Source organism: Bos indicus, chromosome 2 (assembly GCF_029378745.1).
Source record: "Bos indicus isolate NIAB-ARS_2022 breed Sahiwal x Tharparkar chromosome 2, NIAB-ARS_B.indTharparkar_mat_pri_1.0, whole genome shotgun sequence".
Classification (NCBI taxonomy): domain Eukaryota; kingdom Metazoa; phylum Chordata; class Mammalia; order Artiodactyla; family Bovidae; genus Bos; species Bos indicus.
In genome coordinates, this window is record NC_091761.1 from 115,421,678 (window position 1) to 115,447,179 (window position 25,502).

The 25,502-nt window shown below is 40.8% G+C and overlaps 2 protein-coding genes across 14 annotated transcripts in view; both read left to right on the forward strand.

The window, feature by feature from the left end:
• The window catches only part of COL4A3 (collagen type IV alpha 3 chain), a 163,540-nt gene extending 145,787 nt beyond the window's left edge, over positions 1-17,753 (forward strand). The window contains exons 43-52 of the mRNA XM_019977803.2: positions 665-795; positions 4,104-4,176; positions 6,710-6,781; positions 6,871-6,996; positions 9,273-9,371; positions 11,095-11,307; positions 12,233-12,410; positions 12,538-12,652; positions 13,590-13,762; positions 14,893-17,753. Coding sequence (XP_019833362.2) covers positions 665-795; positions 4,104-4,176; positions 6,710-6,781; positions 6,871-6,996; positions 9,273-9,371; positions 11,095-11,307; positions 12,233-12,410; positions 12,538-12,652; positions 13,590-13,762; positions 14,893-14,977 — 1,265 coding nt within the window. The 3' untranslated portion in view covers positions 14,978-17,753. The remainder of the gene's footprint in view (positions 1-664; positions 796-4,103; positions 4,177-6,709; positions 6,782-6,870; positions 6,997-9,272; positions 9,372-11,094; positions 11,308-12,232; positions 12,411-12,537; positions 12,653-13,589; positions 13,763-14,892) is intronic.
• Positions 17,754-23,515: 5,762 nt separating this feature from the next.
• Positions 23,516-25,502, forward strand: part of MFF (mitochondrial fission factor) — a 28,343-nt gene continuing 26,356 nt past the window's right edge. For 4 of the 13 annotated variants that reach the window (XM_019977856.2, XM_070800377.1, XM_070800375.1 and 1 more), the window contains exon 1: positions 23,519-23,700. The gene's annotated coding sequence lies outside the window, so the exon portion shown is untranslated. Of the gene's footprint in view, positions 23,701-25,502 lie in introns of all 13 variants that reach the window. The other 9 variants (XM_019977826.2, XM_019977850.2, XM_019977834.2 and 6 more) reach the window with 5 other exon arrangements.

A 25,502-nucleotide genomic window follows, 5' to 3' on the forward strand; every position in this document is an offset into this window, starting at 1 on the left:
AAAGTATCTACTTTTAAATATGATAAAGAATGAAAATAACATTTGACAGCAGAAGCTTTCCACCCACTCATGTGAACATCTTGCTTCTTTTTCCTTCTGGTCTTCTCTGTTTTCCCATGCCCACCTGTCCTCACGTGGGGTGCATAAGGCTGTTGGTGTGGAGCAGAGGGACCTGTTTGAAAAATTAGTAAATACTGGCACTTCCCTGGTGGTGCAGTGGTTAGGACTTTGCCTTCCAATGCAGGGGGGTGCAGGTTTCATCCCTGGTTGGGAAACTGAGATCCCACATGCTGGTGGCCCAAAAAAACAAAACATAAAACAGAAGCAGTATTGTAACAAATTCCATAAAGACTTAAAAAATGGTCCACATCAAAAAATATATATTAAAAAAAAAGAAAGAAAAATTAGTAAATATCAAGTTCATGAGCCTGGGAAAGAGAGAGGCATCCATTCACCAGTACTGACTGAGCCCCTACTGTATGTAAGGTACTGGGTCAGGCACTGATTCTGCTCTAACAAACCGTCATCAAGGAGAAGAGTTCCTGCCTCATGCCTTGTGCCAGGTAACGCTAAGGTGCAGGGTTTGCTCTTCACTCAAAAGGGCAGTAACAGAACCTGCAAAGCTCCCTGAGTGGTAATACTGACAGGCTTTTTGTGAATTCAGGCATGCCTGGTCCTCCTGGACCTCCAGGGAGTCCTGTAGAAGGCATAAAAGGAGACAAGGGGTTGATGGGAGAGCCTGGCCAAAGAGGTCCACCTGGAGCTGTAGGAGACATGGGGTCACCAGGTCATCCGGTAAGTGGGAAATTATTTTGATGTCTGACCAACCTAGACAGCATATTAAAAAGCAGAGATATTACTTTGCCAACAAAGGTCTGTCTGGTCAAAGCTATGGTTTTTCCAGTAGTCATAAGTGGATGCAAGAGTTGGACTAGAAAGAAAGCTGAGTGCTGAAGAATTGATGCTTTTGAACTGTGGTGTTGCAGAAGACTCTTGAGAGTCCCTTGGACTGCAAGGAGATCCAACCAGTCCATCATAAACGAAATCAGTCCTGCATATTCATTGGAAGGACTGATGCTGAAGCTGAAGCTCCAGTCCTTTGGCCATCTGATGCAAAGAACTGACTCACTGGAAAAGACCCTGATGCTGGGAAAGATTGAAGGGGGGAGGAGAAGGGGACGACAGAGGATGAGATGGTTGGATGGCGTCATCGACTCAATGGACATGAGTTTGAGTATACTCCAGGAGTTGGTGATGGACAGGGAGGCCTGGCGTGCTGCAGTCCATGGGGTTGCAGTCGGACGTGACTGAGTGACTGAACTGAACTGAATTCTTCTAAGTTGACTGCCCAGCTCAGATGTACCTGGAGGCAACACCAGTCTCCCACTTGTGATGTTTCTGTGCAGTGAACCCCAAAAATGACAGAGTCTGGAAGGTTCAAAGAATCAAAGGACCTTAAGAGTTGGGCAGATTTGGTCTCTAAGAAGCCTGTGAAAGTTCAGTCTATTTGGGGCCCTTCTCTATGTCATTCCTGACCTCCTCTTGTTTAGACTCTGAACAATTCCATGTAGAAGCTTGGAATCATTCTAGATGACAACAAAAATTTTCTCTATTAATAGGCTTTCAGAATCATCTTTGCCATCCCCTAAATGTCTAGTGTTCCCCACAACATGCTTTCCAGTATTTATGAATAGCTGTCATTTCCTTCTGAGTATTTTCTCTCCCAATAAGTACATGTTCCCCCCCCCCCCCAATTTCAGTTTAACCTTTCGTCAATATGCCTCTATTCTGAATATATCCTAGTTTGTCAATACCTTAAGAATGCAGACCCTGAGCTGAACACCTTCCAGGAATATGAATTCAGTACCCCAGAGAGTAGCTAGAGACAGACGAGTCTCACTATCCTGAACATTCTGTTTTATAATCCAGCCTACAAGTCCACATGGGGCTTCCCAGGTAGCTCAGTGGTAAAACAAATCTGCCATCCAGTGCAGGAGATGCGGGTTTCAATCCCTGAGTCAGGAAGATCCCCTAGAGAAGGAAATGGCAACCCACTCCAGTATACTTGCCTGGGGAATTGCATGGGCAGAGGAGCCTGGCGGGCTACAGTCCATGGGGTTGCAAACAGTCAGACATGAGTGAGCCACTAAACAACAATAAAAACAGAATTCCACATGGGCTATTGGGCTGCCTAGTCACCACATTATCATCACACATTAAGTTTATGGTCAACGAAAGCCCTTGTGCCTTTTTCACGTGAACGGCTACTGAGTTTCCTCCATTACTTGTCCTTTTGTGTATTTGTGACTTAAGTGCAGAACTTTCACATTTACCTTTCTTAGATATCATCTTGTTCCTTTAGGCTCATGCTCCCAACCTATTAAGATCGCTCAATCATAGCATCTCACTCAACACCATAGCACCTTCCCTAGCTTTCTCTCAGCAGCATATTTGAAAAGATTTCTCTGTTTACCTAAAATTCTTAGAAACTAACGAGGAAATCAGAGTTATGTCATAGAGAGTCTGTGTTATCTTTTGATGGATTATGAGGTTCTTTGACCTGGTTTATTGTCAGGAAACATGTTAAGCTCTCTTGGTATATGGTTTCCTGAATCTACTTTTTAACAACTCTTTTTTTAAATGAGATACTTACCTATCTCCAGCATTAGGTATTTCTCCTGTTCCTGATTTTTTAAAAGTGGAAAACACTGATCTTATAATCACATTGAAATTCTTCCAAGAACACTGGAATGTGGAAAGTCTAGTTTGGAAATGCAGTCTCTCTTAAATCTTCTATAGTGTAGGCTTCTGTATCTGCACCTGAAAGATAGTTCTTATTGTTGTTCAGTTGCTAAGTCGTGTCCAACTCTTTGTGACCCCATGAACTGCAGCATGCCAGGCTTCCCTGACCTTCACTATTTCCCAGAGTTTGCTCAAACTCATGCCCCAAGTCAGTTAGGCCATCCAGTCATCTCGTCCTCTGTCATCCCCTTCTCCTCCTGCCCTCAGTTTTTCCCAGCATCAGGGTCTTTTTCAATGAAAACTGACTCCTGGCCCTTAACAACTCTCTCCTTGCAGGAAACAGCTTCCTTCCCACCCGAGGGCAGGGCCTGGAACCAGACCTTTCTCCCTGGTTACCTTTACCTCTGGAGAACAGGCCAGACTTCAGAAGCCTGAGAATCCTTGATCACATGCTCCTGTTTTCTCTCCTTCCTTTTTTAACCTCACACCACCTTATCTAAGAAATAGGACTGTTCCTTCTTTGGTCTTCAGGCTCCAAAGACAGCTAGCTCAATGACCAGTTTTGTTATTGTTGGCATTTTCAGGACCTTCCATTCATTGTTTTCAAGTAATAGCATTCTGTCTCAGTTCATACGGACAGTATAAGACTAGGGGTGGCAAACATCCTGACAAACAGCTCTTTCTGGAAGCCTCGTTCCCTCCCCTCTCCTCCTATGGCCCTGCTTGAGCATTTCATGGCCACCAGGGCAATTAGTATGAGCCTCATAGGATGGGAGCATCTCGGCCCAGTCAGATCATTGCATCCTTGCCAAGAGTGGTGTCAAAACTCCACTGACACCCCCTTCCTACTCCCGTCCCTGGAACCTGTACTTCTATCACTCCGACCAGAATAAGTTGTAACTCTGAGGGCTTAGTTAGAATGATGGTGGTTGTTACAGTGCAATAGCATCTCTGTTATCTTTGCAAGAATTACAAATACAAATTATAATTTTCATTCTGGCAATCTGGTACCTGTTCTTCCGGAAAGATCTCCAAATACTGGGCAGTTCACTTTGGAATACAGAATATCCAACTGTATCTGATACACTAACATACATTCACATCAGAAGTTATGCTCTCTCTTGTGTTCAAATGTAGTTTTAACTTCTTTTTTATTGAAAAATCATAGCCCTACAGTGGGGTCTAGGTGGCACAGAAGTTACAGGAGGTGATATAGTGGATTGGAAAGTAAAAATGATGTCTGTCAACTTTAGATTATTCTGATCCAATATGATAAAATATCTTATATGCTTTAAAAAACTATAATTAATATTGTGATTTTAAAAATGTGTCTTTGGTTCTACTTCTTATTTGAAATACAGGGAGCACCAGGTGTCCCCGGTCAGCCAGGGGCCAGAGGTGATCCTGGATTCTATGGATTTCCAGGCATGAAAGGTACCGTTTTTGTTCAGTCCTCTGTGGATGCAAAGACAATGACCATGAGTCACATTTTAGGACACACAGATGTTTACTGAACCCATAGTGTCAGAACAGGCTGGATGCAAACAGAATGAATGAAGGAGAATGAAGCAGGAAGACTACTCCAGCACCCAAGCCCAAAGGCCTTAAAAATTGAACCATATCTTAAGGATGGAAACTCTAGAAAAGCTTAAAACTGTGGTGACCTTTGAGTGTACTGATGTGTGTTGGGCTAGAGAATGGGGAACTACATCAATAGCAGCAGTGTTGCTTTGAATGATTTATTTTACTTTGTGCCTGTGTGATAATTGTAAAAAGCAGAAAATCTAAAAGAATATTCACAAACTGATCATGTGGGAGGGTAAGTAAATTTTTATATGCAGATTTAAGCATTTGGTTTTTTATGGGGCACATGTATTATGTTTTTTAATGAGAGAAAACATAATTTGGAGTTTTAAGTTTAAAACATTCATACACATAAAATTTAAACTTCAGGTTTTCAGAAAATCCCCCATAATGGTACTATGACCTCAAATGACATTTTGAATATTGGATGTGTTATCTTAGCAGGTTGAATGCACTGGGACTGTTTTGTGTGTGCAGGGAATTGATGATCATAGTATAGCTAAGTCACTTCAGTCGCGTCCGACTCTGTGCGACCCCAGAGATGGCAGCCCACCAGGCTCCCCCGTCCAGGGATTCTCCAGGCAAGAACACTGGAGTGGGTTGCCATTTCCTCCTCCAATGCATGAAAGTGAAAAGTGAAAGTGAGGTCGCTCAGTCGTGTCTGACTCTTAGCGACCCCATGGACTGCAGCCTACCAGGCTCCTCCGTCCATGGGATTTTCCAGGCAAGAGTACTGGAGTGGGGTGCCATTGCCTTCTCCGGATCATAGTATAAATAGATGCTAAATTAGTATTAACCAAAGTGAACAAAACCACATTTCCATGAAAGACACTTTTCCAGTTCCGAGGGAGGATAAGGTGGAGGTCAAAGATAGCCTTTTCAGTTTTTCAATCACTGGCTCTTCAAAGAGCAAATAACTAAGGAGAAACCAAAGCAAGAGATTCTGAGAAACCTCACTAGCTCCTGGGTGGGTGACACTGGCCTGGGGAAGATGGGGACCATTTGTCACTCTTCCAAGTCTCAGAACAGGAACAGCTAAGACTTGAAAAATTACAGAAATGCTGAATACCAAAGAAAGAAATATTCTGGTGAAATATTTAGATGTATATTGAGGGCATGTGTGTGTGCATGCTAGGTTGCTTCAGTCATGTCTGACTCTTTGCGACCCCATGGACTGTAGCCCGCCAAGCTCTTCTGTCCGTGGGATTCTCCAAGTAAGAATACTGGACTGAGTTGCCATTTCCTCCTCCAGGGAGGAATTTCCTCCCGACCCAGGAATTGAACCCGTGCCTCATGTCTCCTGCTTTGGCAGCTGGGTTCTTTACCAGCGGTGCAGCCTGTGAAGCCAAGGAAGATTCATAAAATAAGAAGTATTAACCAGTTCTTTTGAAATATATTCTATGAAACACATTCAGTTATTCTCTTAGATATCAGAATAAGACTGTCCATCATCTGGCACCACTAATGAGTTTGAACTTCTTTATTTGGAAATGTTTATTCCCCAAAAGATTAGGCATCTTCTGGTAGATATAAGCAAATATTAACATATCCTCAAGTTCTGGTATCAAGTGGATAATTTATAGTGTGATTGCCAGTTAACTTTTGATAATATAATTGTTTTATTATATTTCTGCTATGAATATCATATTTAGTATTAAGTTCTAAGTAATTAGATGTTATAGCAACCCACTCCAGTATTCTTGCCTGGAAAATCTCATGGACAGAGGAGCCTGGTGGGCTACAGTCCATGGGGTCGCAAACAGACATAACTTAGGGACTAAAAACAGCAACAACAATTAGATATGATATGTACATTGTGTCAAGATTTTTAAAAAGAGTGTTTCTCCAAACCAGTGTTTCTTGGTAACTTTTTATTCATGTCAAAGGCTGGGAGAGAAACCTTACCACTTTGATAGTTTTCATCAAACAAGATATTTCATATGAGTTCATGAGAGTTCCTAATATAACTATCTTTGGGCTACTAGTAAAGCTAGAGTAATAAGCTGAGAAAGTAGATAACTACGACAACCAATATAACTCACTAGGAAGTGCTAAAATAAGATTTAATATCACTTCATATTTTACCTTAAATATTAAATTGGTTTCTGAACTTAAGAACTAAGAACTCTTCCCCTTCAATGCTAAGATACTAGTACTTAGTACGTACTTCTAGAATACATCTTTAACAGACACTACGCATGACCAACTGGGTCCAAATGAAATGCTACAACCCACATGAATATAACTAAGTCGCAGTCCTTGCCATGCAGCTCACAACCTCCAGTCATCACTCCCAGAACCCCCCCTTAGAGACAGCAATCAATCTGAAGAGCTAGGAAACCCATTGTTCTATGTGGAATGACATTGCCTTTTTTTTTTTAAGGGGAGAAGGGTAATTCAGGATTTCCAGGACCACCTGGACCTCCAGGGCAAATTGGACCAAAAGGACCACCTGGTAAAGATATTATTTCCTTCATGTTGCTCTCAGTGAAGAAAGAGTAGCTCGTCAGGAAAGCCGTCATCCTTTTCTGTTCATGCCAATAGGAGTACGTGGAGAGCCTGGCACAGTGAAGATCATCTCCCTTCCAGGAAGCCCAGGCCCACCTGGTTCAGCTGGAGAACCAGGGATGCAAGGAGAACCCGGGCCCCCGGGACCACCAGGAGATCCAGGTGTGGGATCACTAGGAAGCAGTTGAACCAAACTTCTTGTAGGAGATTTGGAAACAAATGATACAACTTCACAGAAAATGTTACACATTATAGTGTTTTTCCTGTGGTCATGTATGGATGTGAGAGTTGGACTGTGAAGAGAGCTGAGCACCGAAGAATTGATGGTTTTGAACTGTTGTGTCGGAGAAGACTCTTGAGAGTCCCTTGGACTGCAAGGAGATCCAACCAGTCCATTCTGAAGGAGATCAGCCCTGGGATTTCTTTGGAAGGAATGATGCTAAAGCTGAAACTCCAGTACTTTGGCCACCCAAGGGCTGACTCATTGGAAAAGATTCTGATGCTGGGAGGGATTGGGGGCAGGAGGAGAAGGGGATGACAGAGGATGAGATGGCTGGATGGCATCACCAATTCGATGGACGTGAGTCTGAGTGAACTCCGGGAGTTGGTGATGGACAGGGAGGCCTGGTGTGCTGCGATTCATGGGGTCGCAAAGAGTCGGACACGACTGAGCGACTGACCTGATCTGATCTCATAGTGTTTTTAATAATCAGCTTTCAGTCAATTCAGTTCAGTCGCTCACTTATGTCTTATTCTTTGCAACCCCATGGACTGCAGCATGCCAGGCCTCCCTGTCCATCACCAACTCCCGGAGTTTACCAGATTCATGTCCATTGAGTTGGTGATGCCATCCAACCATCTAATCCTCTGTCATCTCCTTCTTCTCCTGCCTTCAATCTTTCCCAGCATCAGGGTTAGTCAGCTCTTCACATCAGGTGGCCAAAGGACTGAGCTTATTTTACTCTAGGCCAGCAAATAAAAGAACTTTTGACCCTACTGACAATTGGTGTTTATAGTATAAAGTTGAGCAAATACACTATAGGCCATTCAGGATTGTTTTTTATTAAGGTAAAAGTATGAAGTCTATCTTCTCTGAAAACTGCCAGTCTTAGAGCTCTATTTCTAAATGACTGCCTGAATAAACCCAAGTTCTATGTAAAATATTTATACCTTCCCAACAATTTGCACAGCACTTGGAAAATTAATAAATGCAAATGTACTTACTATTATGAAATCTTTTAAAATTATTGGTGCATGGAAATTGAACTAACCCCTTTCTATTGGCCTAGCATATTGTAATAGACCTCTGGATGGAATTGCTGTGTTCTAGGTTCACCTGAGTCACCTGAGAGATAAGAGAGATTTTATTACTTTGATCAGTACAAGGGCATAGTGAATTCTGGAGTCAGTTCAGTTCAGTCACTCAGTCGTGTCTGACTCTTTGCGACCCCATGAATCGCAGCACGCCAGGCCTCCCTGTCCATCACCAACTCCCGGAGTTCACTCAGACTCACGTCCATCGAATCAGTGATGCCATCCAGCCATCTCATCCTCTGTCGTCCCCTTCTCCTCCTGCCCCCAATCCCTCCCAGCATCAGAGTCTTTTCCAATGAGTCAACTCTTCACATGAGGTGGCCAAAGTACTGGAGTTTCAGCTTTAGCATCATTCCTTCCAAAGAAATCCCAGGGCTGATCTCCTTCAGAATGGACTGGTTGGATCTCCTTGCAGTCCAAGGGACTCTCAAGAGTCTTCTCCAACATCACAGTTCAAAAGCATCAATTCTTTGGCACTCAGCTTTCTTCACAGTCCAACTCTCACATCCATACATGACCACTGGAAAAACCATAGCCTTGACTAGACAGACCTTTGTTGGCAAAGTAATGTCTCTGCTTTTCAATATGCTATCTAGGTTGGTCATAGCTTTTCTTCCAAGGAGTAAGCGTCTTTTAATTTCATGGCTGCAGTCACCATTTGCAGTGATTTTGGAGCCCCCAAAAATAAAGTGTGACATTCTTTCCACTGTTTCCCCATCTATTTCCTATGAAGTGGTGGGACCAGATGCCATGATCTTCATTTTCTGAATGTTGAGCTATAAGCCAACTTTTTCACTCTCCACTTTCATGTTCATCAAGAGGCTTTTTAGTTCCTCTTCACTTTCTGCCATAAGGGTAGCATTAATCTAAATGGTAGCACAGTACTAAAATGCTGTATTTCATATACCCCTAGTTCATTTTTTAGTTTTCTTTTCTCCCTTGGGAAGTAGATTGTAGCATGTTGGATGACCAGTTGTCCCAGTCTGCACAGGGATGAGGGTCTCTTCTATTTTTAGGACCTCTGTTATTGACACTGGGGAAGTCTCGGGTAAACTGGGATGGTTGGCCACCTTGCCTTTTATCCTATATGAACCATTCAATACAATGTTGGTTTTTTGCTTTAGGACCCTGTGGGCCAAAAGGTAAACCAGGGGAGGATGGTCCACCAGGAACTCCTGGACCAACTGGAGAAAAAGGCAACAAAGGTTCTAAAGGAGAGCAAGGTAAAAAAAAACAAACAAAAAACCAGCTGGCTGTTCTTCACTGAGGGAGAGCTATTCTCTGTATATACAGAGAAAGGAGACTTGTTTGAACTTATGAGAACTCTAAATATTTCAGCGTGTGCAGTGCAAAGAAGACTAAGCCAGGGGCAAAACATTCTTTTTGAAGTAGACAATCAAGAGTTATTGGAATATACCATTATTCCTATGTCTTAACTGGGCAAATGTACTCCTGATTTTTAACCTGCAGGCTCATAGATCTAATGAAACACCAATTCTATTTTCAGAAAAGCTGATACTGCGTACTTAGTTAATAACATCTACCTCTAAGCGTGGCACCTGATTTTGATACCTACTGTAGAAAGTGATGATCTACTTGTTTAAGATTAAGGTTTATAGACTTCAATTAAGAATGGGTTTTACTTATTGGCATGTTGATACACATGCATCTTATGAGATAAGAGCATGGCAGAGTTAATAAAGCACATAGATTGATATAGAATTTGCAAACTATCATACTTATATAATTTTGCTATTGTAAAATAAGTTAAAATCAGTTTTTTAGTATTAATCTAATTTACAACAGAAATATATGAAATGCACATTTTTTTCCAAAGAAGAAAAAAACAGTGGCACCTAAGTTATAGTTGGAAAAATATTACTTTGATATGAATAGAAGAGCAACTTAGTATCATTATTCAGGAAAGCCATCTTCTAACTATGCCATTCTTGAATACAATTCAACAACTCCTGTGTGTGTCCTGAAAAGGGGCCTCTTTTAAGTACTTCAGTCTGAACATAAGCTTATATGTGTCAATTTGATATGCCCGAATCGAAGTCTACCTTCTGCAAAAGTTTCAAAAGCACCCTTCTAGAAAATATCTAAATGTCCAAATCTTAGTTTTTAGGATTGAGTCTTTGTTAAAGTAAGAAAAAATTCTAAATGTGATTTCCCAATTCACTGACATATGCCCAGATCTACTATGACACAATTGTATAAAGATTAGAGATTTGTCTTTAAAAATTCAAATATAATGCTGCTGCTAAGTCACTTTGGTCGTGTCCGACTCTGTGCGACCCCAAAGACGGCAGCCCACCAGGCTCCCCCATCCCTGGGATTCTCCAGGCAAGAACACTGGAGTGGGTGCCATTTCCTTCTCCAATGCATGAAAGTGAAAAGTGAAAGTGAAGTCGCTCAGCTAGCTAATAATAATAATTGCATAATTGCTCATGATTTAGTACTGTCCTGAGTGCACTTTAAGACACTATTAATCATTCGATTTTCGTCAAAGTGTGTTTTTCGAAGTGGTAAAAGCAAAACTCCTATTAATAATTATATGAATTTAAAAACTTTACTGGCCACATCTAGCTTTCAAAATGGGGCCATAGCAAGATTGAGGATACTACAAAACAAACTGTGTTGAGAATTACTAGCAAGTAGACAGAGATGGTCTTGATGCCAGGCACCACAGGGCAACATAGAGATGAAGAACTGATCTCAAAAAACCCATCATCAGATATACACAAATATTTATAACATAGGCATTTGTAATAAAATAGTCAACATTTAATAAAGTTCTTTGGCCATTTTATAAACCATACTTCTTTAGGACTCCTTTCTACAGTTGAGGCTTAATAAATATATATAAATATTTGAATTAGTATTTTGGATAAACAAGTTTGAGGTTTTGTTTGTGTTGCCACATGTATAGTGTGTTTTCTAAAGGACCACCTGGATCCGATGGCCTGCCAGGCTTGAAGGGGAAACCTGGAGACACTGGACCACCTGCAGCAGGGGCAGTGATGAGGGGCTTTGTCTTTACCCGGCACAGCCAGACCACAGCGATTCCCTCCTGTCCAGAAGGGACAGAGCCGCTCTATAGTGGGTTTTCTCTTCTCTTTGTACAAGGAAATGAACAAGCCCATGGACAGGACCTGGGTAATGCCCCTGTTTAATTTCTATCCACTTCGTTCCATATACAGACAGTACATTTTTATGGCATGGGGTACTTCCCTCTGAAGTTAAGTATAAACAACCTGAGTATCTTTAGCACTTTTTTTTAATTTTGTTTTTTAATTTTTACAATGGTGTGTTGGTTTCTGCCATCCAACAATGCGAAGCAGCCAGAATTATATATCTATCTCCTGCCTCCTTCCCCTCCCCCCAGCCCATCTTTCCAGGTCACCATAGAGCACGGCTACACAGCAGTTTCTCAGCAGCTATCCATCTTACACCTGATAGTATATATCTGCACTGATGCTGCTTTCTCCATCCATCCCACTCTCTCCCTCCCCTACTGTATCCACAAGTCTCTACATCCGTGTCTCCATTCCTTCCCTGCAAATAAGTTCAACAATACTTTTTAAAGAGAGTACATAAGACGTTGACCTCATGTCTAATATTCATTCTGGATTGTAAGCTCTAGAAGGAGCCAATCTAGTTGGTCTTATTCAACAAAAACAACTTTTGCTTAAATAACCTGTCTGCTGTTCAGGCTTAAAAGTAAAATCTGTTCCAAAGCTTGGCCTGGTTATTGGCCATCACATACATATGAAGAACTGGGGAGACTTTGAAGCAAAGACATTTTCTCAAAGACCTCCGCTAGTCCTCAAGTTCTAGATGATTAGAAAGGGCCCTGGAAAGTGTTAAAGGTGGAAGAAGGAAGGAGGATTTATGTCCCTATTGGATCTTTAATTCCTATCAGTATTAAAACTTTTCAACCACACATTTTGCAAATAGCTCTTTTGTGCTGTTTTTCTCCAGTTTTTGCCACATGTTATGTTTTAATTAGCTTCTATCTAGTAATGATAATCAAAATAATTGGAATTCATTGAAAGTGATACTCAGTCTGATGTTTTATTAGGAACACTTGGCAGCTGCCTGCAGCGATTTACCACAATGCCATTCTTATTCTGCAATATCAACGATGTATGTAATTTTGCATCTCGAAACGATTATTCATACTGGCTGTCAACACCAGCTATGATACCAATGGACATGGCTCCAATTACTGGCAGGGCCCTGGAGCCTTATATTAGCAGGTAAAATCCCAGTCCCTTAGTTTCATGATGGCAACAGGTGAATCACTTCCTTTGCCACAGAATACAAGGCAGCACACCGTGGTGCAGAAAGTGCTGATGCGCCTGTATTTTTTGTTTTATGTTACAGATGTACAGTCTGTGAAGGTCCTGCAATTGCCATAGCTGTTCACAGCCAAACCACTGATATCCCCCCCTGTCCTGCTGGCTGGATTTCTCTCTGGAAAGGCTTTTCTTTCATCATGGTAAGGAGAAAAGGAACAGTACATTCATAGTAAACATTATCCATGGAATCTTATGTGCTCTCCAGGAATGATATTGTTAGACATCAGTATGCACAATCTGCTGTGAATATTTGCTTGAAAATCTGAAAATATGCTTTAAGTTTGTTTTTGTAAATAATAGAGCATTTAAAAAAACAGACTTCTCAGAAAGAGATTACCCACACATTCTAAGTAAGACCCTTTGAAGTTCCTATGAAGATGGGAACTAAAAGAGAAATAGCCTTTTAAAGAAAAATTCTCCAGATGTAAGTACTAAGTGAAGAAATCTATGGATTGACATTTGTGATTTTGATACCTGCACAGATGTGGCTGGTGATTATTCATATTTTGTGTAACATCATTTATGATACCTTATTCTCCCTTCTTTACTCAATCACTAATTCAACAAGTATTTATTGAATGCCTACTCTGTGCTATGATCATTCTAGGCACTAGGATACCAGCAGTGAACCAAAGTTCCTGCTCTCATGGAGCTTCTTTCATAGTGGTAGACATGTAAGTGAGAAGACAACATAACAATAGTAGTACATAGTGAGTTCAGATGGTGAGCAGTCCTATGGAGAAAATAAAGCAAGATAAGAGGAGAGACTGATAGGGATGAGGTCAAGGAAAGCTTTGTGGAGCAGGCCCCTGAATGACAAAAAAAGAACATGTCAGACCTGGGGGGGAAAAGCATTCTAAGCAAAATAAACAGCTTTTAGATTATTTTCGATGATTATCCTTCAACTTGGAAGGCACCTGGAGTGTTACAGTAAATTTGGGTAAATAAGCACAAGAAGTTCAATTCATGCTTGCTTTTTTTTTGTCTTCTATTACCAAAAAAAAAAAAAAAAAGTAGGGCATTGAAAATGTGAGCACTATGCACAGAATTCTTATTTGGATCTTTTTCTTGTGATAGTTCACAAGTGCTGGTTCGGAGGGTGCTGGGCAAGCACTCGCATCCCCCGGCTCCTGCCTGGAAGAATTCCGAGCCAGTCCATTTATAGAATGTCACGGAAGAGGAACATGTAACTACTATTCAAACTCCTACAGTTTCTGGTTGGCTTCATTAGACCCCAAAAGAATGTTCAGGTAACTATTCAAAGTTAAGTTTAATCTGATGACTCAACTGCGTAACTTTTCAAAGGTTGCCTGGGTTAGATTTTCATTCCCCGTGTGCTGATGTACTTACATTAAAAAAAAAATCTCCCTGTGCCAATAGAATCCTGTTTAGCTTGGCACTGTCAGTGTACAAGAGGTCTAGAGTCAACAAGTAGCCCTGGTTTGTGATACTGTACCAATAAAGACCAAAAAATATTATTTTTGTCATCGTTAAAAAGATTTAATATTGATATATGAATTTATAGACTACTGAATAAACTACTAAAGTGAAGGTGTTAGTTGATCAGTCATGTCTGACTCTTTGCGACTCCATGGACTGTAGCCCATGGACTGTGGCTCTTCTGTCCATGGAATTTTCCAGGCAAGAATACTGGAGTGGGTTGCCATTTCCTTCTCCAGTGGATCTTCCCAACGCAGGGATTAAACCTGGGTCTCTTACATTACAGGCAGATTCTTTACTGTCTGAGCCACAAGTGGGCTCAAAAATGGAGAAGGCAATGGCAACCCACTCCAGTACTCTTGCCTGGGAAATCCCATGACGGAGGGGCCTGGTAGGCTGCAGTCCATGGGGTCGCTAAGAGTTGGACACGACTGAGCGACTTCACTTTCACTTTTCACTTTCATGCATTGGAGAAGGAAATGGCAACCCACTCCAGTGTTCTTGCCTGGAGAATCCCAGGGACGGGGGAGCCTGGTGGGCTGCCATCTATGGGTTCGCACAGAGTCGGACACGACTGACGTCACTTAGCAGCAGCAGGGCTCAAAAAAAAAAAAAAAAAAAACCACAAAAACTATTACATGATCTACTAATTTTAATTTATCGTGTTGGAAGACTTTTGAGTATTACAGAGAATTAAAAGGGTAGGAATATTTCTTCAGGAAAAAAAAGATCTGTAAGTTTGCATTTGTAAGTTACTGCTAAATACAACTAAAATGATAAAGTGTTGACATATACATCTTTTCATAAACATACCTCCCTGAAATAAAGTTTAGGTGAGCTACCATATTTATTAACAAAACTCAGACCCAGGGTGTATTTCCCTTTTATCTGTACATTGATGAGATTTTTGGTGGTTTTTTGCTTTTGTTTTTTATTTCAGAAAACCTATTCCATCAACTGTGAAAGCTGGGGAGTTAGAAAACATAATAAGTCGCTGTCAAGTGTGCATGAAGATGAGACCATGAAGAAATAAAAAATAAAAACTGTTACTTTTCATCCTAAATAACTAAGTAATATTGCAGAACATGCACTTATTTAAGTATCTTTCTCCCTTGAAACAGCAGTACAAAGTTTCTATTTGTTTCCCCACACAACAAAGCCTTCTTTTAAGTTAGTTCTGTGATACTGGTCTCTAAATCTGTACTGTATCAAAGTTCCCTAATGCAAAGCACTAAGCTTTTCACAAAGTATCACCAAAATCTTGTATTCCACTTTTATCCAATGCACTAAGTAAATGGCGATTGTATAAAGTTTGATACTACAAGTGAAGAGCTATTTGGTCCACTGGATTCCCAGGATTCACCCCCTTTCTGTTCCAGTCTTGGAGACTCAGGGAGGCTAATTCTGTTTTAGATTGCCTGATCACCCGCTTCCCAAAGCTTTAGACCCTGGGTAGGGAAGGGGATGAAATGGGATATTAGAGCATCATGAATAAACTGGACTTTCAAACCTGGTGAGTAATCTAAGACCTAAGGGAACCAGAATTGAATTGAGGCTCATGGATTGTCTAGTGCTTTTTCAAACACACCCAAGACTAAGGCCAGAAGGGGATTGCCCTGAATGGAATAATAATAGCCTTGGAAATACTGTATGGTTTTGGTTTACATTTTTTAAAAGACATTTTTGTTTGTCCATTGAATTCATTTCACTACAGCAATATAGCTTGCTTATATTCAAATAGATATAATTTTTACCCTTAGTAAATTAACTACACCCACACAAATAACAAATTCCTTGATATGCACTTTATCCCCATCCCTATAAATGTTGGTGCATACCTTATAAACTAGCAGTTCAGCAACCCATGGAATAACTGAAGGCATTTGTTGGCTAATCAGGCTCAAAATATTTTTCATTTGCTCTAAATATTCCATTTAACCTGGGTGTTCAGAGATGTATTCTCTTGTTAACTACATAATTCTTCCTTTGTTAACGACATGTTTTTGATATTACATATTCTTAAACCATTTGAAGAGTCCATTGTGTAAAAATTTTGATGTACAAATTGTATAGATTGGTGGTTGTATGTCTTAAAACTTGCTTTTCAGTGTGTTGATACATTCCCAAGTTTACCTAATTCAACTTAAGATTTTATTCAACACCAAGTCATATCCCAGGCACTGCACTAAATTATAGACACTAAGGGGATGAAAAGAGACTTGTTTCTGATCCAATATCTCAGAGAAGGTAGCTTACTGTTTCTGTTAAGAGTTCTACATGTCTAAGTTGTTTTTCCTCCTTTTTTCCCTTTGTTCTTATATTTCATCAGAATAATTCAGCAGGCCTCAATAAAGGCTCAAAAATAATATTTACGCCCAGGGAAAGCCCAGGACATCTAGCTTCTCCTAGGCATTACAGAAGTCAAGGTGTGAAAATGTTAAGAAAATGAAAATCTACAAAACCTTAAAGACCATTTATACTTGATAGTAGCACTATTTGATTAATCTCAGAGGCCAGATGTTCAGAGATAAAGCTCTGCAGATGCTTCTTAATCCACCAAGGTGGAGTTGGTGGTGCTGATATTTAAATTCAGGTTATTGCTTCGACCTCAGTTGCTTTGTAAATGAAGGTGTGACCCCAGAGGAAAGCACACAGTGTGACCTTGGTTGGCATCCCTCACTGCTCATGTGACTGCTGTCAAATGATTTTTACATTTAAGCTGAGAAGTGCATTTTACTTAGATTATTTGCTTAGACTCATCTTATACTAAGACTTTTTTTTTTTCTCTAAAAATATCCAACTTTCTTAATTGTACCATAATGGCATAGGGCTTAGCTGATCTACACAAACCCTCTGTAGGTCAGCAATTCTCAAAATGTGGTCCCTGGACCAGCAGCATCAGCAGCATCTGGGTACTTGCCATCAATGCAAATGCTTAGCGTAGACATTTAGAATCAGAAACTCTGGGGGAAAGGCCCAGAAATGCATATTTTAACAAGCTTCTCCAGGTGATTTCTGATTGAGAAGAACTGTTCTAGGCAAACATCCAAGAAACTATTCTACAGACAGTTACCAGTTAAGGCCAACCAATATTACTCCATCCATAGCTCTCTTTAAAGTCCAAAATCACAAGTGACCTCAAGGTCATCTAATTTTACTAGTAAGTTAAAGCCTTATATTGGTGCTAATGGCAAATGACTGGCCTCTGCTTGTCCCCAGGCTCCCTCTTTTCTTGTCCCATTATCAGTGTTTAACTTCTGAGGAAAACAAGTGATGCTAAACATTAGATCCCAATGAAGCCGTATTCAAAGTGGCTCGGTTCCCCTTGTAAGACTGAGCATTGAAACACAGCTCATGAGCGTTACTTTCCAGATACCCATCAGTAGTTTATAAAGCTATGAAGATTTAACTTTGTAGATAAAATGTAAATAACTTGTTTCTTTTAAATCTGGGGCTTCAACTTTGGAATTTCACAGTGTGCTGAAATAATGGGTTTCTCAGAGGTGTTTTTGCAAGATAAACATTATTAAATAACTTATTTATAAAAGTATTACAATAATTCTAAATTTGAATTTTATTGCTAATTTAACTTACAAAGATTTTTCTATGCATCCAGTGCAACTTACCGCTACTAAACTTAATTTAATATTTACTCTATAACCAAATGAAATATATTTAAAATATATTGAATATTTTATATTATTATATCTTGACAGAATTACAATGTTGTACTAATATTTCTGTAATTACACCTTAAATATTTTGTTGTTGTATTGTCTAAGAATAAAATTGAAAAATTTATATCTGGTCTTATTTTTTTCAAAATATAAACAAATTAATTTTTTTGGATTGTAAAAATAGTATATGTTCACTGTAAAAAATAACAGTAATTATGAAGACTATATAAAAATTGCCATGATCTAACCCCTCACCCCCATCCAAGAAAATTAAGATATTATCATCTCAGACTTTTTTCTTGTTGACATATTTTCAAATCAATAGGTAAGAACTAATCAGTATTTATATGGATTTTTCTACATAAATCAATGAATAGGATGACATTTAGTTTTATTATGGATGTATTAAGAACATTTTATTTCATATTTGTCCAATTGTTTCCTCAGGATAAATCTCTAGGAGGAAAACTGCAAAAATCAAAGGAGTTGCAATCTTAGGCCTTTGAGATTATATATATATATTTATATACATACACACATGTTCTCCAGAAACATGGCTAGAATTTCTAGTTGCATCAATGCAATGTTATGAAAACTTTTATCTCCTTATGCTTTTACCAATATTGGACATTGCTGTTCTTTCACAGTTTTGCCAGTCTCAATTTACATTTTGCTCATTATCAGCAAGGCTGAACATTTACCACTTTAAATTAGTATTGGGGTTTTTATTTAATATATTTTAATTAATATGTGAGGTTTTTTTTTCCTGTGAAAGGCCTAATCATATCTTTATGCATTTCCTATTGAGGTATTTAAAGAGTTTTCATAAATCAAGAGGAAAAGGTATAAATTACAGAAGTTATGGATCTTATATTTTGATGTTTCCCATTTATAATGCACCCTATTCAAGGAAAAATATTCATAAAATTTCAAAGGTAGAGAATTGGTAAAGATGAATGCCTTTAATAGACAAAAATCTGAACTGTCATGGGTAAGGAACTTTTGGGGTGTGTCAAATGACAATAAAGATATCATCATATGAAAACACAGAATGAATGGTGATGCTGGGCAATAATTCTAAGAAAACCAAGAAAATAGTTGCCCAAATATTTAGAAACAGTTTGATAATTGGACCAAAAAATTAATTAGAAAACATTTTGATCAAAAAGTATACTAATGCATTTTAATGAACTTATTTTTACAAGCAGAAGAATGAATGCTGTGTTGAGTTCATTATCTCTACTTATAAGCCTGTTTATAAGAAAGAAAAGTCCTATAGAAATAAAAGTCCTATAGAAAGAAAAGCCTTCATCAGTCTCTAAGGGATTCCTTGTAACTTGTTGACAGGGCACTTGCAGAGCACTTAGTGTGGCTAGTTCACCTCAGTCTTACCCCAGCTCTGCTTACTGGAAACTAAAAGACAACCAAACACAGAACGCAAAGCAACTGACTTTGAATCATCATCAACATCGTTCAGTCAGTCTCGTCTGACTCTTTGCGACCCCAAGGACTGCAGCACGCCAGCCTTCCCTGTCCTTCACCATCTCTTGGAGTTTGCTCACACTCATGTCCATTGAGTCAGTGATGCCATCCAACCACCTCTTCTGTTGTCCCCTTCTCCTGCCTTGAATCTTTCCCAGCATCAGGATCTTTTCCAATGAGTCGACTCTTTGCATCAGGTGGCCAAAGTATTGGAGCTTCAGCTTCAGCATCAGTTCTTTCAATGAATAGTAGGGTTGATTTCCTTTAGGATTGATGGGTTTGATCTCCTTGCTGTCCAAGGGACTCTCAAGAGTCTTCTCCAGCACCACAGTTTAAAAGCATCATTCTTTAGCACTCAGTTTTCTTTATAGTCCAACTCTCACATCCATACATGACTACTGGAAAAACCATAACTTTGACTACATGGACCTTTGTTGGCCAACTGATGTTTCTGCTTTTTAATATGCTGTCTAGGTTTGTCACAGCTTTTCTTCCAAGGAGCAAGCGTTTCTTAATTTCATGGCCACAGTCACCATCTGCAGTGATTTTGGAGCCCAAGGGAAAAAAAAGTCTCTCACTGTTTCCATTGTTTCCCCATCTGTCTGCCATGAAGTGATGGAACCTGATGCCATGATCTTCATTTTTTGAATGTTGAGTTTTAAGCCAGTTTTTTTTTTTTCACTCTCCTCTTTCACTTTCATCAAGAGGCGCTTTAGTTCGTCTTCACTTTCTGCTGTTAAGGGTTGTGTCATCTGCATATCTGAGGTTATTGATATTTCTCCCATTAATCTTGATTCCAGCTTGTGCTTCAGCCAGCCTGGTATTTCACATGATGTACTCTGCATGTAAGTTAAATAAGCAGGGTGACAATATACAGCCTTGATGTATTCCTTTCCCAATTTGGAACCAGTCTGTTGTTCCCTGTCCAGTTCTAACAGTTGCTTCTTGACCTGCATACAGATTTCTCAGGAGGCAGGTAAGGTGGTCTGGTATTCCCATCTCTTAAAGAATTTTCCAGCTTGTTGTGATCCACACAGTCGAAGGCTTTAGTGTAGTCAATGAGGCATTAGTAGATGTTTTTCTGGAATTCTCTTGCTTTTTCTATGATCCGACAGATGTTGGCAATCTGATCTCTGACTCCTGCCTTTTCTAAATCCAGCTTGTACCTCTGGAAGTTCTCGGTTCACAGACTATTGAAGCCTAGCTTGAAGGATTTTGAGCATTACCTTGCTAGCACGTGAAATGAGTGCAACTGTGTGGTAGTTTGAAAATTCTTTGGCATTACCTTTCTTTGGGACTTGAATGAAAACTGACCTTTTCCAATCCTGTGGCCACTGCTGAGTTTTCCAAATTTGCTGGCATACTGAGTGCAGCACTTTCACAGTATCATCTTTTAGGATTTGAAATAGCTTAGCTGGAATTCCATCACCTCCACTAGCTTTGTTCATAGTGGTGCTTCTTAAGGCCCATTTGACTTTGCACTCCAGGACGTCTGACTCTAGGTGACTGATCACACCATTGTGGATATTCAGGTCTTTAAGATCTTTTCTGTATAGTTCTTCTGTGTATTCTTGCCACCTCTTCTTAATCTCTTCTGCTTCTGTTAGGTCCATACTGTTTCTGTCCTTTATTGTGCCCATCTTTGCATGAAATATCCCTTGATATCTCTAATTTTCTTGAAGAGATCTCTAGTCTTTCCCATTCTATTGTTTCCCCCTATTTCTTTGCATGTTCACTTAGGAAGGCTTTCTTATTTCCTCACTATTCTTTGGAACTCCGCGTTCAGATGGGCATATCTTTCCTTTTCTCCTTTGCCTTTTGCTTCTCTTCTTTTCTCAGCTATTTGCAAGGCCTCCTCAGACCAGGCTCAATTCTCAGACCAGAGAAATACTACCCTCTCTAGGTTTTTGGAGACTTTAAGGTGTTTCTAAAAATGATAACACTGCTCAAAACCTTTTTAGAACTATTGCTTTGGAATTATCCTTAACTGCAATTTATCGGTCAAATAAGGAAATAGATCTCATTACTTTATACCCAAGACCTACAACATGCTCAATATGGTTGCTCCATGAAAGCAGTGAGATGAGTAAGATATAGACCTTGGTCTCAAACATGGAACTTATCATCTGGTACGATAAAATAAAGCAAATACATAGATAATTATAATACACAACAGAATGTGACAAATACTTTAAGAGTCAATAGACAATGGTTCATAAGTTGGAGGCCTCATAAAATCACAAAAGTGGATTTTTTAGGTGGTCTTTCAAGGTTAGTTAGAATTTCAAGAAACAGAAGTTGATCAGAGGCAGGATGGCATTATAGGTGGCAGAAATAGATAAAGGTAAGTATCAATAGTTAGAAAAGCATGAACTAATCTCAGAGAACAATCAATGATCAAGACTGTATAGATATATATCATTCACACTTGTAGTAAATGGAGTGGCATGGCAGGAGGTGAGGGCCATATTAGAGTTTAGAACACCATGGAGAACTTGTACATCATTGGTTTGTATTAGAGACCCATTGAAGACTTTGAGTCAAAGAGTAGAATGATCATACAGATGGTAACATGGAAGATTCAATATTTCAGAATCACAATCTTCATTTGAAACTTATTTCAGTTTTCTTAGTGGGGAATGGACAGGAGTAAGAACCAAATTGTAAGTACTAAAAAGTAGAAAGATAGTAGTGGAGCAGCAAGACCCTCATTTCTAAAGGTTTTGGTCATAGCTTATTTAGCTTGGCCTCTAAATTCCCCCAAAAGGTTGGCCTGGAATAGATGATCATTCCTAAGATCATCTGCACTTAAAGGATGATTTGTCAGTATTAAAAATGGGCCCAAGAAGGAAATTCTCAGAGGACTTCCTACGTTGTTTTAAAGAATGGTAACATCTCTAGATGTTACCAACATTCAACATTCAGAAAACTAAGATCATGGCATCCCGTCCCATCACTTCATGACAAATAGATGGGGAAACAGTAGAAACAGTAGCAGACTTTATCTTGGGGGGCTTCAAAATCACTGCCAATGGTGACTGCAGTCATGAAATTAAAAAACGCTTGCTCCTTGGAAGAAAAGCTATGAACAACCTGGACAGCATATTAAAAAGCAGAGACATTACTTTGCCAATGAAGGTCTGTCTAGTCAAAGCTATGGTTTTCCCAGTAGTCATGTATGGATGTGAGAGTTGGACATCTCTCATAAAGAAAGCTGAGCTCCGAAGAATTGATGCTTTTGAACTGTGATGTTGGAGAAGACTCTTGCGAGTCCCTTGGACTGCAAGGAGAGCCAACCAGTCCATCCTAAAGAAAATCAGTCCTGAATATTCATTGGAATGAATATATGAATGGATGGTGAAGCTGAAACTCCAATACTTGGGCCACCTGATGTGAGAAACTGACTCATTTGAAAAGACCCTGATGCTGGAAAGATTGAAGGCAGGAAGACAAGGGAACCACAGAGGATGAGATGGTTGGATGGCATCACCAACCTGATGGACATGAGTTTGAGCAAACTCTGAGAGTTGGTGATAGACAGGGAAGGCTGGCATGCTGCAGTCCATGGGGTCGAAAAGAGTCGGACACAACTGAGTGACTGAACTGGACTGAACATCTCTAGAGTATCTTTAGGTTCTAGAGAAGTACATACTCATGCGTATGTCTTTAGCTGTTAACATCGAAGAATACAAATGTATTCCTTGAATTGGCTTCAGTCCGCCCAGTGTTGACGAACAAGGTATTGTCTTTCTCCTAGAAAGTTAGTGGTTATGTGGTTGTCTGCCTGCAGTGCAGGAGACCCCGTTGGATTCCTGGGTGGGGAAGATCCCCTGGAGAAGGAAACGGCAGCCCACTCCAGTATTCTTGCCTGAAAAATCCCATGGATGGAGGAGCCTGGCGGGCTACACAATCCATGGGGTCCCAAAGAGTCGGACACGACTGAGCGACTTCACTTTCACTTTAAATGGTTAGACAGCAAACAGTTCTTGGAAACTAAACAGGGCTTCTAACTACTGTGAAACCTAACTTCTTTTCCGAGATCCTTACCTTTAAGGGTTAGTAAAGCAGGTCAGGGTAGGGATCACTGTTAAGGAAGACACAGAGGGCTTGAAAAATCGTCAAAATTGGAGTATAGTGTTTAAGAACCACTTGCAGAGCGGGCGAAATATGCAGATTATTAGGCCTCACACCAGTTCTGATTTTGATGCGGACAGTCCTGAAAACTAATTATTTAACTAGCTACCGAAGGTTTACCTTTTAAACACGAGATGCGGTGGGCGCACTTTGCCCACAACAAAGATGTCGCGGAACCGCCGTCGTACAGCCGCGCTCCTCTACGTGGGTCTTACGTCCGCCCTTCCTCGCGTCACATGACCACGAACCTGTCTCAACTACAGCTCCCGGAAGGGACCAGTCCCGGGCGTTCTCGCGTCTCTCTTTCTCTCCCCGCCCGCTGCGGGCGTCTCCGGCCGGTGATTTGCCCGGGCGCCTCCGTGCGCTCGGCCAACGGCCTCTGAGACCGCCCACCCGAGCACCCCGGGAGCCGGCGGGCGGCGGCCCTCGCCGGGGACCCTCCAGCGGGCCCAGGGGTGAGTGCTGACGTCTTCCCGACCCGGGATCCGCGGCCCGAGCCGGATGCGGGGCCTAGCGCTGTGGCCGGTATCCTCCGGCTATGGAGCGACCGGCTGGGCCGGTCCATGGTGCGGTCTTGGCCTTCCCCAGGGGCCTCCCCGCTTCAACCCTGACCTTTCCTCCTTCTCGGGGCGTTGCTCCCCCCTTTAGTGTCTGAGGAAAGCACGGGAGAGCAGCGCACCCTGCTGCAATCGTTCTGGGGCTAACCTTGCCCGCTTTAGTTCTGTGCCTTCGTTAGGTCGAAAAATTGAGTTTTCCACGTAGAAGATAGTTTCTGGCGTGGGAAACCCTAAGGGCGACCTGAGCTTCAAGCGAGGCTTGAGTGGTAGTCTCCTGTCATGTTCCCAGCCAAGGTCCTGGTACCTTCCCGTATGACCTTGAACCCGACACCTGTCTCTTTGAAAGTCGTTTTTGGTTTGTTTTTCTTTTACTTTGTGTGTGTGGGGAGGCGGGACGTGTTGGAGAAGAAAAGCCTTGTTGGAAGCCCAGGCGCCCCGGGGAGGCCCCTGGTCGCGCCGATCAGGAAGCATCCTTGCTGCAGGTGTGGATGTCGGGAGATGCTCCAGGGTTTCCTTCCAGGAGCTGGAAACTGGAGAAAGCGCGGATTCCCCTTCCGTCAGCGTGTGACCTTCTTCGTCTGCAGGACGAGTTCCCCTTCTGCGGTAGAAGAAAACCACGGGCTGCCTCTTACTAGGGGCATTCTCGAGGGACGAGAACCCTTTCAAAAGTGGTGGCGTCTTTTAGTTGCAGAAGATAAAAAGCCTTAGCGCCTTTGTTTCAAATGTAGAACCAGTTGTATACAGGCCTCTCACCCCACAGAGGGACTTTAACTGAAGGATCTTAAGTGTTTTCTCTCCCTAGATGGAAAAAACATTTCTTTCGGTGTTGATTACATCACCTAATGAGATCCCAAAGGAAAAACCCTTAGGAAAATAGATTCGGAGAGAATTAGAACGATTTTGTTGTACCTTGGAGTCTCTGCCCGTGTAATTAAATTGTGTGTAGGACCTGCTATCTTTTTCTTTTTGGTTGCAAGCACTTGTGAGTTGGTTTTGCTCTTTAGTTTTTTTTCCCAAAGGAAATTGTGTTTTCTATCCCTTCCTGTCTGATAGGGCTACCGCATTTTATGATTACAAAGTTTAGGGGTTACTGTCTTCCTTTTGGTGTTGAAACTTGTTTCCTGTGGATTGATAGCCTTATTTTAAAATTCGTTAACTCGTATTTTTCCAACTTTTCAGTGACTTTTCTTTAAAAATAAAAATGAATCCTGGGTTACTACGCTGTGATTTTCTTATACACCCATTATTTAAATGTGAAAGTCAGTCATGTCCAATTCTTTGCGACCCCATGGACTATACAGTCCATGGAATTGTCCAGGCCAGAATACTGGAGTGGGTAGCCTTTCCCTTCGCCAGGGGATCTTCCCAACCCAGGAATCGAACCCAGGTCTCCCACATTGCAGACGTATTCTTTTTAAGTATAGTTGCTTGAAAAGAGAACTGAAATAGGGTGATCAGTATAAAAGCCTTGAACTAGGTCCACACAATAAATGACAAACAACCTGGCTTTTTTTTTTTTTTTTTGGTATTTGGGGAATTATAGAAATCTTTGTAACCACGATCAATTTGATCCAAGTTCTTTCTGTGACTTCCTGGGCTGTGTCTTTCGATTCCAGCATTCTAATACAGAAAATGAGAACATAAAGCTTGATTCATTATGTGCCCAAGTTGGGGACACTTTCTGTCACAGGATACTGGAT